This window comes from Neopsephotus bourkii, unplaced genomic scaffold, assembly GCF_033783945.1.
Source record: "Neopsephotus bourkii isolate Nb327-2 ecotype Australia unplaced genomic scaffold, CSIRO-AGI_Nbou_v1 NB_346, whole genome shotgun sequence".
Classification (NCBI taxonomy): Eukaryota; Metazoa; Chordata; class Aves; order Psittaciformes; family Psittacidae; genus Neopsephotus; species Neopsephotus bourkii.
The window spans coordinates 600,227-611,308 of record NW_026900852.1 but is presented as its reverse complement, the minus strand read 5'-3'; the positions used below and the strand labels follow the sequence as shown (position 1 = coordinate 611,308).

Sequence of the window (11,082 nt, the reverse complement as noted above, 5' to 3'; positions counted from 1 at the left end):
GGGCTCGCCCCGTAGAGAGAGGTGGGGTGTGTGTAACCCGCGTGGTGATTGGTTCCTGCCAGAAGAAAGGCGGAATTAAGGAAAGGAGCGCTCTGGGATTGGCTGAAGAGGGGACCCGTTACGTTGAGCGTGGATGGGGAATGGAAGGCCACTAGCGATTGGCTGCTGTAGTGGTGGGCGGGGAGGAAGGTATAAAAGGGGGCGGTTGGCGGGCCGCAGCGGTTTAGTGCTGGTGTTGGAAGGGGGAAGATGTTTGAGGCGCGGCTGGTGCAGGGCTCGGTGCTCAAGCGGGTGCTGGAGGCCCTCAAGGACCTCATCACCGAGGCCTGCTGGGACCTAGGCTCGGGCGGCATCAGCCTGCAGAGCATGGACTCCTCGCACGTCTCCCTGGTGCAGCTCACGCTGCGCTCCGAGGGCTTCGACACCTACCGCTGCGACCGCAACATCGCCATGGGGGTCAACCTCTCCAGGTGCGGCGGGCGGCGGGCAGGCCGCGACGGGGCAGGCCAGGGCCTGAGGCGCGGAGCGGAGCGGAGCGGAGCGGGGGCCGCGGGGTGGAGGTGTGAGGCGAGGCCGCTTTAGCCCTCGCTGGACCCAGGGTTGGGGCCGTTCCGGGGCTGTTCCGAGGCCATTCGGGGGCTTTCGCGTCCTTCCCCACCCCCCACGGTCTCCTCACGGATCTCGCGCCTTTTTTTCGCGGGGCGCGCGCGCGGGCCCTGTTGGTGGCTCTGACGTCACTTTGCCGCGCCGAGGCTGTGGCGGGAAAAGCTGAGAGCTGCCGATAATGGCGCCATGACCCTCTGTAGCCCCCCCGCCAGTGCCGTCTTTATGCTGTGATGGGGTGTTCGTGCTTGTAATCCCGGAGTAACTTCCCTTCCCTACCGCTACAGCATGTCCAAGATACTGAAATGTGCTGGGAATGAAGACATCATCACTCTGCGAGCAGAAGACAATGCAGATACGTTGGCACTGGTGTTTGAAGCACCGAGTGAGTGCTAGGCTTAAGATTTTGCCTGCTGCCGTGGTGTCTTTAGGTAGTCTTAATAAAACATGCAGGTTGAAGAGGAGGGGAGGAAATGACAAGACTTAAGGAGTGGGAGGGTGGGTCACCTGAGGGTTAAACGCTAGAAACAATCTGGGGACATAAGCTTCTGTCAATTTAGAATCATGGAGTGGTTTGGGTTGGAAAGGAGCTTAAGATCACCCAGCTCCAACCCCTGCCACGGGCAGGGACCCCTTCCACTGGAGCAGCTTGCTCCAAGCCCCTGTGTCCAACCTGGCCTTGAGCACTGCCAAGGATGGGGCAGCCGCAGCTTCTCTGGGCACCCTGTGCCAGCGCCTCAGCACCCTCACAGGGAAGAGCTTCTGCCTTATCTCCAACCCGAACTTCCCCTGTTTCAGTTTGAACCCATCACCCCTTGTCCTATCCCTACAGTCCCTGATGAAGAGTCCCTCTCTAGCATCCTTTTAGTTCCCTTCAGACACTGGAAGCCTCCTGTGACCAGTACTTTCTTTAAAAGAGAAAGACTCTTCTTTAGGTCACATGCCGATGCCTTTGGTGGGTTCCTGTCCCCTTACAAAAGGCTGTTTGGTCTCTTCCTGATTTTTAGCTCTTACAAAGCAAGGTAGATCTTATGGTTATAATGGAGCTGGTTGTGTCTGCTAGGGGAGGGAGGAGAAGGGGCAAACATGCTCAGGATGATAACTTCTCAGAAACACTTTGTCAAAATACGCTTTATTTCTTTAGATCAAGAGAAGGTTTCTGATTATGAGATGAAGCTGATGGATCTTGATGTGGAGCAGCTTGGAATTCCAGTGAGTAGCAGCTCTAATGATTGGTTCTGTGTCTTAGATGGGTGTTTTCCCATGTTCATCCCAAAACTTAAGCTTTGGGAAGACCAAACCCAAAGTTAGTGACAACACCAGGCTCCTTGGTAGCAGTTTAACTGTGACTCCTCCTTTGCAGGAACAAGAGTACAGCTGTGTGGTGAAAATGCCTTCTGCTGAGTTCGCCCGCATCTGTAGGGACCTCAGCCACATCGGTGATGCCGTTGTCATCTCCTGTGCCAAAGATGGGGTGAAGTTCTCAGCTAATGGGGAGCTGGGCAATGGGAACATCAAACTGTCCCAGACCAGCAACGTGGATAAAGAGGAAGAGGCTGTAAGTTTGGTGCTCACAGTTTCTCAGTGTTGAGGTGTCTGATAATACAACTGATTCCCTCATCCCTCTGGGGCTGAAGCTGGGGGATCACATTGTTATTTCTCTAGTTTATGGATTAGAGCCCACAGACTGATGCCAACTTGAGGTCCTGTCTCCTGGGACCCCTAAGCAGGGCTTAGCAGGGTGGGGATAGCTCTGACCACCTCAAGATGCCTGAGTTGAGAGGCTTGAGGGAACGTGGTGCTGGCAGTAGTAGCTGGAGCCTGACCTGCTTTTCTAGGTGACAATAGAGATGAACGAGCCAGTGCAGCTGACCTTTGCCCTGAGGTACCTGAACTTCTTCACCAAAGCCACCCCCCTGTCACCTACAGTCACGCTCAGCATGTCTGCAGATGTTCCTCTTGGTAAGTAGAAGCAGCTCTGCTTGAGCACTGTAGAGTGCTGCCACTGGAAGAGCTTTAAGAACTCCTGACAATGGCTTTTGTGAGGAAAACACTGTTTCTTCTTCTTCTTTCCCAGTTGTGGAGTACAAGATTGCTGATATGGGACACTTAAAATACTACCTGGCTCCAAAGATCGAAGACCAACAAGAAGGTTCTTAACTGGAGCAGGACTGAAAGGGTGAGGGGACAGCCTGGAGAAGGAAGTGGTGGTTGTAGCAGTTCCAGTGCATTGGAGCGTTGTACGAGCACTGTTAGGCCTGTTGTGTAGATACCTTTGTAAATACTTTTTACCTTTCTCTTTTCCTCTACTGCTCTCATTGGAAATAGGAAATGCTGTGTTTTTTCTAGTGTATGCCTGTACTTGTAGTAACCTCTTAGGTGCTGTCTGAAGGTGAAGTATTTTACTCCTTGGCTTAGAGAAGGGGTGCAATATTTAACTCGAGTAAAGATGATGTTTCCTGGAGTTTCACCTGTGGAACTGTAGTGGACTAGGGCTGCTCTTCACTTATGCCATGAGTTAATTTGACCTTACTTCATCCATTTCTTTTTGAAGCTGATATTCCAACTGCAACTTGGAAAATGGAAATAAAGAATCTAATTTTCAAGGGTTTATCCTGGTTAAATGTGGGGTGAATGAATCCACTCCTTTGTCCAACTGAATGTTCCCTCTTCATTCCTTTTCCAAAGGCACTGCAAGGGGTTTTCTTACACTGGAGTTGCCAGCTGTTGATGACTTTGCTGTTGAAATGAAGTGGCGTGGTTACACTTTGAACAACTGATTTGTCTGTCATGGTCCTTCTAAGCATGTGAAATGGGTTTTCCTTGGAACACCGTAGCAGATTCCAGAGCTGTCTCTAGCAGGAGGCTGGAGCTGTCACTGCCGTCACTGTGTGCCAGTCACCTGCACACTTCCTCTGCTCATGTAGCACACTTGGGGGTGTTTCTGATCGTGTTTATTGTTGAGGAAGACAAAGGATTTTACAGCATCTTTCACCCTAAAGGTTTGATCCTGAAGAATAGGATCTGGGGACAGTTCCTGTGGGGTTTGCTTTGGTTACTGTATAGTTATGAGCTCACCATCAGTCCTCACCCTCCAACTGGAGTGACTCCATCACGAATGACACTGATTCTGTCGGCTTGAAGTGAATGTGTGGGTATCCTTCAGGAGGCTGTGTGCTTCCCATTAGCTGCAGTACAAGTGTATCTTGAGCATTAACTGCCTGACAATGTGCAGCTGAGTTAGGAGCATTTCACAAGGTGGCAGTGCTGATGAGGAAACAAATTCTGCCTTGTCAGTGATGGGGCTGGTTCTTGTCTCACAAACTCGGCCTTGCTGGGAGCTGGGGATGGGCTTTTAGTGCCCCTGTCTTCAATTCCTACCCAGTAGCAGCACTGCTTTAGTAGCAGAGACTGTTGGCTGTGGTTTGCTGCTGTGCACATGACTCCCAGTGTGGTTTTCAGCTGCCATGTTGAGCTTTCTCATGTCTCCACACTCCATCTATTCCCTTGAACTTTCTTAGCTCACTGATTCATTCAGTACCTTTAAGAAAAGATCTTTAAAGCAAGATTTTAGCTGCCTTAAAGTCATCAATTACTGAGTTACTGCCTGGAATGCTGGAGTACAATAACCTTAAATAGCCTTTTTAACCTCCAGATGTGTCCCTCTTCGGCTTGGATCAATATTGTACCCACAGAGCAGCAAGCAAATACATGCTTTGGTGAAGAATCAAGGGGTTGATGTTCAACCAGGGCAGGATTCTGGGTTTTAGGGATGTGTGTGACGGGGATAGTGATGGAAGCACATTCTTTTTGGTGCACTGGGGGTTAACAACCTCTTCCTTGTGCTGTCCTATAACCATCTTTAACATCCGCATCTACGCATGTGGGGTTTGACTTGTGCTGCATCTGCTTGCTGGGTGAATCCTGCAGGAAGCTGTGTGTTTACTTTGCCATTCCCAAATGCTCAACATTGAGATGTTCCCTTTCAAACTCAGCAGAAGGAAGCTGGGGGAGGTTTAGTAAATGCTCTGTGTTTGTCCATGTCTGGAGCAGCTTTTGAAGTTCACGTTTATTTAGAGTTTCTCACCAAGGAGAAAAGAAGCAACAAAGGGAGAGGGGAAATTCTTGGAAGCTGAAGGTTTTCCAGGCTTTGAATCCAGTGTGGATTCTATTAAATGACAGGAACTGGAAGGAGGGTGATTCTTGCAGTTCCCTTGTTCTCAGGAGGCAGAGCCCTGGCTCTGTGTCCTCTGATGGGTTAATATGCCAGGTCCTGGACATAATTCCACAGCTACAGCTCCTGTCACACTCTCAGCTCTGTGCTGGGTCTGATAGTGGAATTCTATCCAGCTCTTCCTGCAGAAAACCCCCTTTGCTTTAAGGCACGTGTAGGAGCGATGGGTACGAAGGTGCCAGCTCACAAAGCACAACAGCAGCTCCGGTGGGACACGGGCCTGGTGAGCAGGACCAGCTCCAAGCCACCCTGCCCCAGGCCACCGTCATTCCAGCTTCCCATCTGGAGCATGAGGCTGGAAACAAGCCCTTGGGGCTGTGCCAGCGAGAGGCTGAGCCATAACCTGGAAGGAAACGGCCGTCATCGGAATAAACTTCCTGGGTCGCAGTGGGGCCGGCGCAGCGCGGAAGAGGAGCGGCAGCAGTGGAGAGATGGGATTGAGCAGCAGGTACCTGGCGTTATCCATGTCCTGGGGTAGGGGATGCAGCTCGGGGGGGTCTCAGCCGTGATGGGAGCTTCCTGCTCGGCAGCAGAGAAACCATTTTGGGGCTGGAGGAGGAGTCGGGGGTTAAGTGCGAGGTTTGAGGTCTGAAAGGGTGAGAAATGACATCTCCTTCCTTCCTTATTCCTGGGTAGGAAACAGAGGGCTCTTATTTAGACCATAGCACGTAGTGTTAAAGCTGCAATCGTGATTCGCCCTTACCCTCCTCTTAAAGCACCGAGCAGCCAGCTTGTTTCTGGTGTTGAGCTGATGTAGAGCACGAGGGGAGTGGAGCTCACTGGACTTGGACCTGGTTCTTAAACATAAGGTCTGAGAAAGGTTTGGTTTCTTGCCTTCATCTTTAGCATCCTCTTTCTTGTTGGCAAACAATAATGGGAAGGGCAGGGTAATTTGTGCAAGTGTAGGTTGGAAAGAATTCCTAGGAAGCCATTAGGAATAGGCTGGGAAGTAATGGGACAGTCCCAGCCTCGTGGTCCTTGGGAGTAAAATGGGGCTGAATTGGGAAATTTAACTCATCAGATGTGCTGATTTCTTTTGGCTTCTTCACCCCCCCTGCACCTGAACTCCTGGGCAGGCAGGAGGCTGGGGGGGGTATTATGTGAGTTCTGTGACCTGATGTGTGTGGATCAGAGGATGCCAGTGCTACCCCATTGTGCTGTTTCCCCTATTGATGGGGCTAAAAGGGTTTTGCCTGTGCTTGGTTTTTGCTGCAAAAAATAGGGTAAAAAGGTCCAGTTAAAGGTACAACTGTGGGCTTCAAGCTCAGAGCGTGTTGGGGTTTTACAAGGAGCATACTGGAGGAGGACCAAACCTGGTGGCAGGGGATGTGCCAGCCATCAGCAAGAGGCAAATTACTTCAGTTCAAGTGCAGACTGACTGTTTTGAGGAGATGCTGTTACCTCAGATGCCAAACAGTGGGTTGGAATAAATCAGCCTTGTCCCTTCCCATTGGGACAGTTGGGATCTGCACTCATGGTTCCTTTCTCAGCAAATGATATTTGCTGGATAAAAAGCTGGAAAGCTGATTTCCCATCTCCATTGTGAGACCTGCAGCACTGGGATGCAGAGCAGGTCACAGCAGACCCCAGCAGTGCACAGGTCCTGCTGTAACGGGGCTCTGTGCTGGCTCAGGGATGTATCCACAGCCCAGATCCAGGCCTGGATGCACTGAAACCACAGGGTTGGCTCCAGAGCCAGGACACAGATGGCAGGTACAGCGTGGCTGGATGAAGCTGTGCCCTGATGTTCCCTCCTGTGTGACCTTGGACTTCAGCTCCTTGCTGGTTACCTCATCCCCTCGTCACGCTCCCCTGGAGTCAGGGCAATGACAGCCCTGTTTCATCCTCATTTCCAGTGGTTTTTCTTTCCCAAAATGGATCTATTGCAAAACATCCGCCTGCTTGAAAAGCTGCTTTGTTCACTTCTGCTTTGGGCTCTTTTGCTCAGGTCCCTCTTTAGGAATAGCTGGAGCTCGGCCATCTCCCTGCTGGAAGCACCAGATGAGAGCTGCTTTAGACTGCCCTGGAATGTTCTATTTTGCTTTAAACACCTTAGGTTGACTTTGCTCTCACACCCTCCTGCTGTGCTTTTGTATGTTAGAATCCCAGCCTGGTTTGGGATAAAGGGAGCTTAAAGCTCCTCCAGCTCCAACCCCTGCCATGGGCAGGGACCCCTTCCACTGGAGCAGCTTGCTCCAAGCCCCTGTGTCCAACCTGGCCTTGAACACTGCCAGGGATGGGGCAGCCACAGCTTCTCTGGGCACCCTGTGCCAGTGCCTCAGCACCCATTTAGGCTTAAATGCAAGGCTTTGTTTCAAATGATTTAATTTATGAACAAGGACGACGATGCCTTTTGGTCAGTCCAGGCTTGTTCCTCTTACCCTTGATCCACATCTCTCAGACTCTGCCATCCAGTTTGATCTCATGTTATTTCTCTGTTTCCCTTTATTTCCAGGCTCTAGCTGAGGCCCAGGCTTCCTTGGAATGATGCCATCACGTACAAACCTGACTGCTGGGATTCCCAGTAGCAAAGTCAAATATTCCAAGCTCTCCAGCACTGATGATGGATATATTGACCTGCAGGTAAGAAGTGGGGACAGAAACCTCTTCCTGCTGCTCCTCTGACTGTAAACTACAAGGAGAGGCTGCTCCAGCTTTGCACAGGCACGGAGGCTGTGGCTTTGTCTCCCGTTGAGCAGCCTCAGCTCAGGGGTTGGAACTGGATCATCTTAAGGTCCTTTCCAACCCAAACCATTCTATGAAGCAAGCTGCATGACGATGCTTCAGCCCTTCTCCTCCAGGAAGCCCCATAGAGCTCAACTGCAAAGATGGCTACTGCTTTAATGGGGTCAAATGGGTCCCATGTCACTCTGCTTCCTCTGGGCTCACACCTCTGCCATGGTGGGAAGGGGCTGTGCTGAATTAAGCTCTTTCACATCTGTGATTCATTCCATGCAGTTCAAGAAGAGCCCACCAAAAATCCCCTACAAGGCAATTGCATTGGCAGTCGTGCTCTTCATGATCGGGACCTTCCTCATTATCATAGGAGCCCTCCTCCTGGCTGGATACATCAGCAAAGGTGTAAGTGATGCCCCTTGTGATGCAAGTTTTGCATCACCCATTCCTCAAAGCCTGCCATGACCCATTAAGTTCGGTGTATTCAGAGCAAAGGCAGGCATCATCCCCTCCATCACCCCACTGGTGTTTGCTGGCTGCAGCCCCATGTCTCTGGCCTCTGATGCCTTCAGTTAGCAAGTCTGGAGCACGCTCAGAGCTGAGTTGAGGCTGTGCCAGGGAGGGCAGGGTTTCTCTGTCCTCCCTGGGGTACAGTTTCATTTCCATGCTGCATCCCTGTAGAGGTCAACTTTGTGCTGGGATCAGTGCTTTTGTGTAGGAAGTACCAGACCCCTACACAGGCCACAGCACTGCTCTTGTCCCAGTGTTCAGGACCCATCAGAGGGGCTCTGTCCTGGGTGCTCCATGGCACACTTCTTTTACCTTGTGCCTATCGAGTTGCTTTACAGTTGGCAGCCGCTGCTTATCACTGTGGGAGCAGCAGCGTTTGGGCTGTATCAGGCACAGTCCAGAGCTGGTTTGTTAACGTGATAGGAGGAGCCACCCCTCTGATCCAAAGAAGTTCAGTTGAGAGCTTTGTGTAGCAAGGGGGAGAGGATTTAGAGCTCAGCCTGAAGAAAACAGAGATATTTCTCTGTTAAGATGAGGTTTTGGGGTTGTTTTTGCCAGATGCATCTTAGGGATGAATAGTTCAGACCAAGGACTGATTCCCCCATACAGATCCCTTCTTACTGCTTGTGCCTCTCTCCTCTGCAGGGAACAGACCGTGCTATCCCTGTGCTCATCATTGGGATCCTCGTGTTCCTCCCAGGCTTCTACCACCTGCGCATTGCTTACTACGCCTCCAAGGGCTACCGGGGCTACTCCTACGATGACATCCCGGACTTCGATGACTGAGCAGCAGATGTCACCCCATTGTACTTAGGTTGGCACTACGAGCTGTTAGTTACCCTGGTGATCAGAGAGGGCTGTAGCTGAAGTTAATCAGGAGACACCAGTTCCTGGTGTTGCAGGTTTCAGGATTCACCATCAGGTGAGAACAACATGGGCTTTAGGGTGGTTTTCCTCTTCTGGTTACATGATGCTGGTTGCTTGTAAGAACCTCTCCTTGGGCAAGGCAATTCTAGTCCTCTTCCCAAAATAGGTGAACCAGTCCCAGCAGCAGCAAAGAGATTTGGGCCTTTTTTAACTGTTTTACAGAGTTTCCTTTAGTTTTCAGTGAGCTTGTGGCTGTCGTTGGGTTTCCCTTTGCAAACAAACCCTTTGCAGTTCAATTCTCTGGCTCTCTGCCCATCAGAAATGCTTCCAACCTACTTGTCTGGTGCTTGTTGGGAATAACTAAAGTCAGGTGTGTACAACAAGGGGAAAACTACACCTGAGATCACCTACACACAGTGCATTTGCTACACAGCCCCTCATCAGATGGACCAAGCTCATGTATTCAGCACACCCATGCTTCAGGAGAAAGCTTTGTCCCACACCAGTGTTAACTTGGCAAAATCTGCTTATCCTTTACAAAGGCTCCTGTTGGATTTGCTTGTGTTAAACAAAAAGATATGGGGAGAAGGGCTGGAATTCAGAGCAGGATTCCGGTGTCTAAATAGCAAACATCTTGGGTTTGGCTGGTGTGGCTATTGGAGACGCTTGAATTCCAGCTGGCTGGCTCTATATGTGGAATCGTTTTGCCCTCATCTACATAATATGCTGTGCATAGTGAAAAGGAAATCTCTATCTAGTTTATAGTGAATAAATCCCATTTGTATTACTTTGCCAGCTTCAGTGATGGGTTATTCAGGGAAAACAGATGAGGAGCTCTAGCTTATGTAAGGTGAAAACAGTCTTTCTCCTGAAGTGGGAATGAACTCGTTGTCCTGGAGAACAAGTACGTGACAAGTAGTGATGCAAGTAAACTGTGTTTAATATGAATAAACTTCCCTCTATTCTGTGTACAAATCATAAGCTTGTCTCTTGCCCATTCAGAGGTCTTGGTGTGTGCTAAAAACTGCTTGGGGCAGGCAGGTTAAGGCTTTAGCTGAATCTGCTCCTGGTTTTGCTGAGCCAGCAGCTTCCAATAGCTCCATCTGCTCTCCAGGACCCTGGGCTGAGCTGGGATTACTCTGCCTGGTGCAGCAATGCAGGGTGCTCTGGTATGGCTGGAGAATTTGCTGCTTCAGGAGGTCAGAACCTCAGGTGCAGTCCTTATTAAGCATGCAAAGACCCCAGGTTTCAATTGCTTCTGTTTGGGATCCAAAGACCCAGTTCCTTTTGCTGTGTGATGCAGCAGGAGCAGGGTCTGGATACAGCTTTCAGGCTGGTCCTGGCTCTCAGAACTGTCAGGTTTGCCTCATGTTGGCTGATGGTTTTTGATGGAAGAGCAGTGTCATTGTTAGTGCAGAGCAGATCCGTGGAGTTGTTGAGATGGGAACAGTGCTGGATGAATGCCTTGCCCTGAAAGTACTCCTAAACCTTCCTGTTTTCCTCCTCCAACGTTTTAGATTAAACCCAAAGCCTGAGCCAGGACCTTTTGTAACCTCCATCTCTCCCCTTGTTTGACTGCATTGGTTTGTGTGTGGTTGACCCCTGAGGAATAACTGAACCCAGGATCTCCCTTTCTGGCTCTGCACATTCCCTGCTGCCTCACACCAGCCCTGTGGCCTTCCTGACACATCCCAGATGTTGTCACATCGGTGCCTGGCAGCAGCTGAACCGTGTCCATTAGAGCTGGGTCTGGCCAGGAGAGCGGCTGCTGACGCAAAGCCATGAATCAGCCTCTCTTCGGGGACAAGAATGTGGGTTTGTTTGGGCTTTGGGGCAAGGGGGGAGGAAGTGGAAGGGAAGTTTAGATGGGAAAAGAAAAGGGGGAGGGAGAAGATGCTTTCAAGTGGGGCTGAGAGGATGCAGGAAGTTGGGAAGCCTGGTGGTTGGCTAAGGAGAAGTAAATGCTTAAGGATAATAAAAAGGGGTCAGGAGCACATTTCTGGAGGAAAGGGAATGAATTCATTCCTGTTCTATTTGACAGAAGCAAAGGCCTCTGGCAGTGCAGTGCAGAAGGAACAGCCCCAGCCCTGATGCTCACAGGGCTGTCTGTATGAGGGATGGCCCCAGGGAAGTTCTCTTCTCTACAGGGATTGGTTTATTATCTGATATGGAAAAAAAGGAGGCATTTTGGG

The 11,082-nt window shown here is 50.6% G+C and overlaps 2 protein-coding genes across 2 annotated transcripts; both read left to right on the top strand.

The window, feature by feature from the left end:
- The first annotated feature begins 231 nt into the window (after window positions 1-231).
- PCNA (proliferating cell nuclear antigen) lies at window positions 232-3,209 on the top strand. Its single transcript, XM_061348197.1, has 6 exons — window positions 232-470; window positions 891-988; window positions 1,748-1,815; window positions 1,967-2,161; window positions 2,442-2,565; window positions 2,681-3,209. The coding sequence occupies exons 1-6, from the start codon at window positions 250-252 to the stop codon at window positions 2,761-2,763; spliced, it is 789 nt and encodes a 262-aa protein (XP_061204181.1). The 5' UTR covers window positions 232-249; the 3' UTR covers window positions 2,764-3,209.
- Window positions 3,210-5,147: 1,938 nt separating this feature from the next.
- Window positions 5,148-9,871, top strand: TMEM230 (transmembrane protein 230). The gene is made up of 4 exons (XM_061348196.1): window positions 5,148-5,285; window positions 7,293-7,420; window positions 7,796-7,918; window positions 8,669-9,871. The coding sequence occupies exons 2-4, from the start codon at window positions 7,322-7,324 to the stop codon at window positions 8,807-8,809; spliced, it is 363 nt and encodes a 120-aa protein (XP_061204180.1). The 5' UTR covers window positions 5,148-5,285; window positions 7,293-7,321; the 3' UTR covers window positions 8,810-9,871.
- Window positions 9,872-11,082: the final 1,211 nt, after the last annotated feature.

What these genes read in the sequence shown, in the direction of transcription:
- TMEM230 (XM_061348196.1), top strand. Translation starts at nt 7,322, where the DNA reads ATGATGCCATCACGTACAAACCTGACTGCTGGGATTCCCAGTAGCAAA. An exon ending in ATGGATATATTGACCTGCAG is followed by an intron (nt 7,421 to 7,795) that starts GTAAGAAGTGGG and finishes CATTCCATGCAG; the next exon opens with TTCAAGAAGAGCCCACCAAA. An exon ending in CTGGATACATCAGCAAAGGT is followed by an intron (nt 7,919 to 8,668) that starts GTAAGTGATGCC and finishes TCTCCTCTGCAG; the next exon opens with GGAACAGACCGTGCTATCCC.
- PCNA (XM_061348197.1), top strand. Translation starts at nt 250, where the DNA reads ATGTTTGAGGCGCGGCTGGTGCAGGGCTCGGTGCTCAAGCGGGTGCTG. An exon ending in TGGAGCAGCTTGGAATTCCA is followed by an intron (nt 1,816 to 1,966) that starts GTGAGTAGCAGC and finishes CCTCCTTTGCAG; the next exon opens with GAACAAGAGTACAGCTGTGT. An exon ending in TGGATAAAGAGGAAGAGGCT is followed by an intron (nt 2,162 to 2,441) that starts GTAAGTTTGGTG and finishes CTGCTTTTCTAG; the next exon opens with GTGACAATAGAGATGAACGA.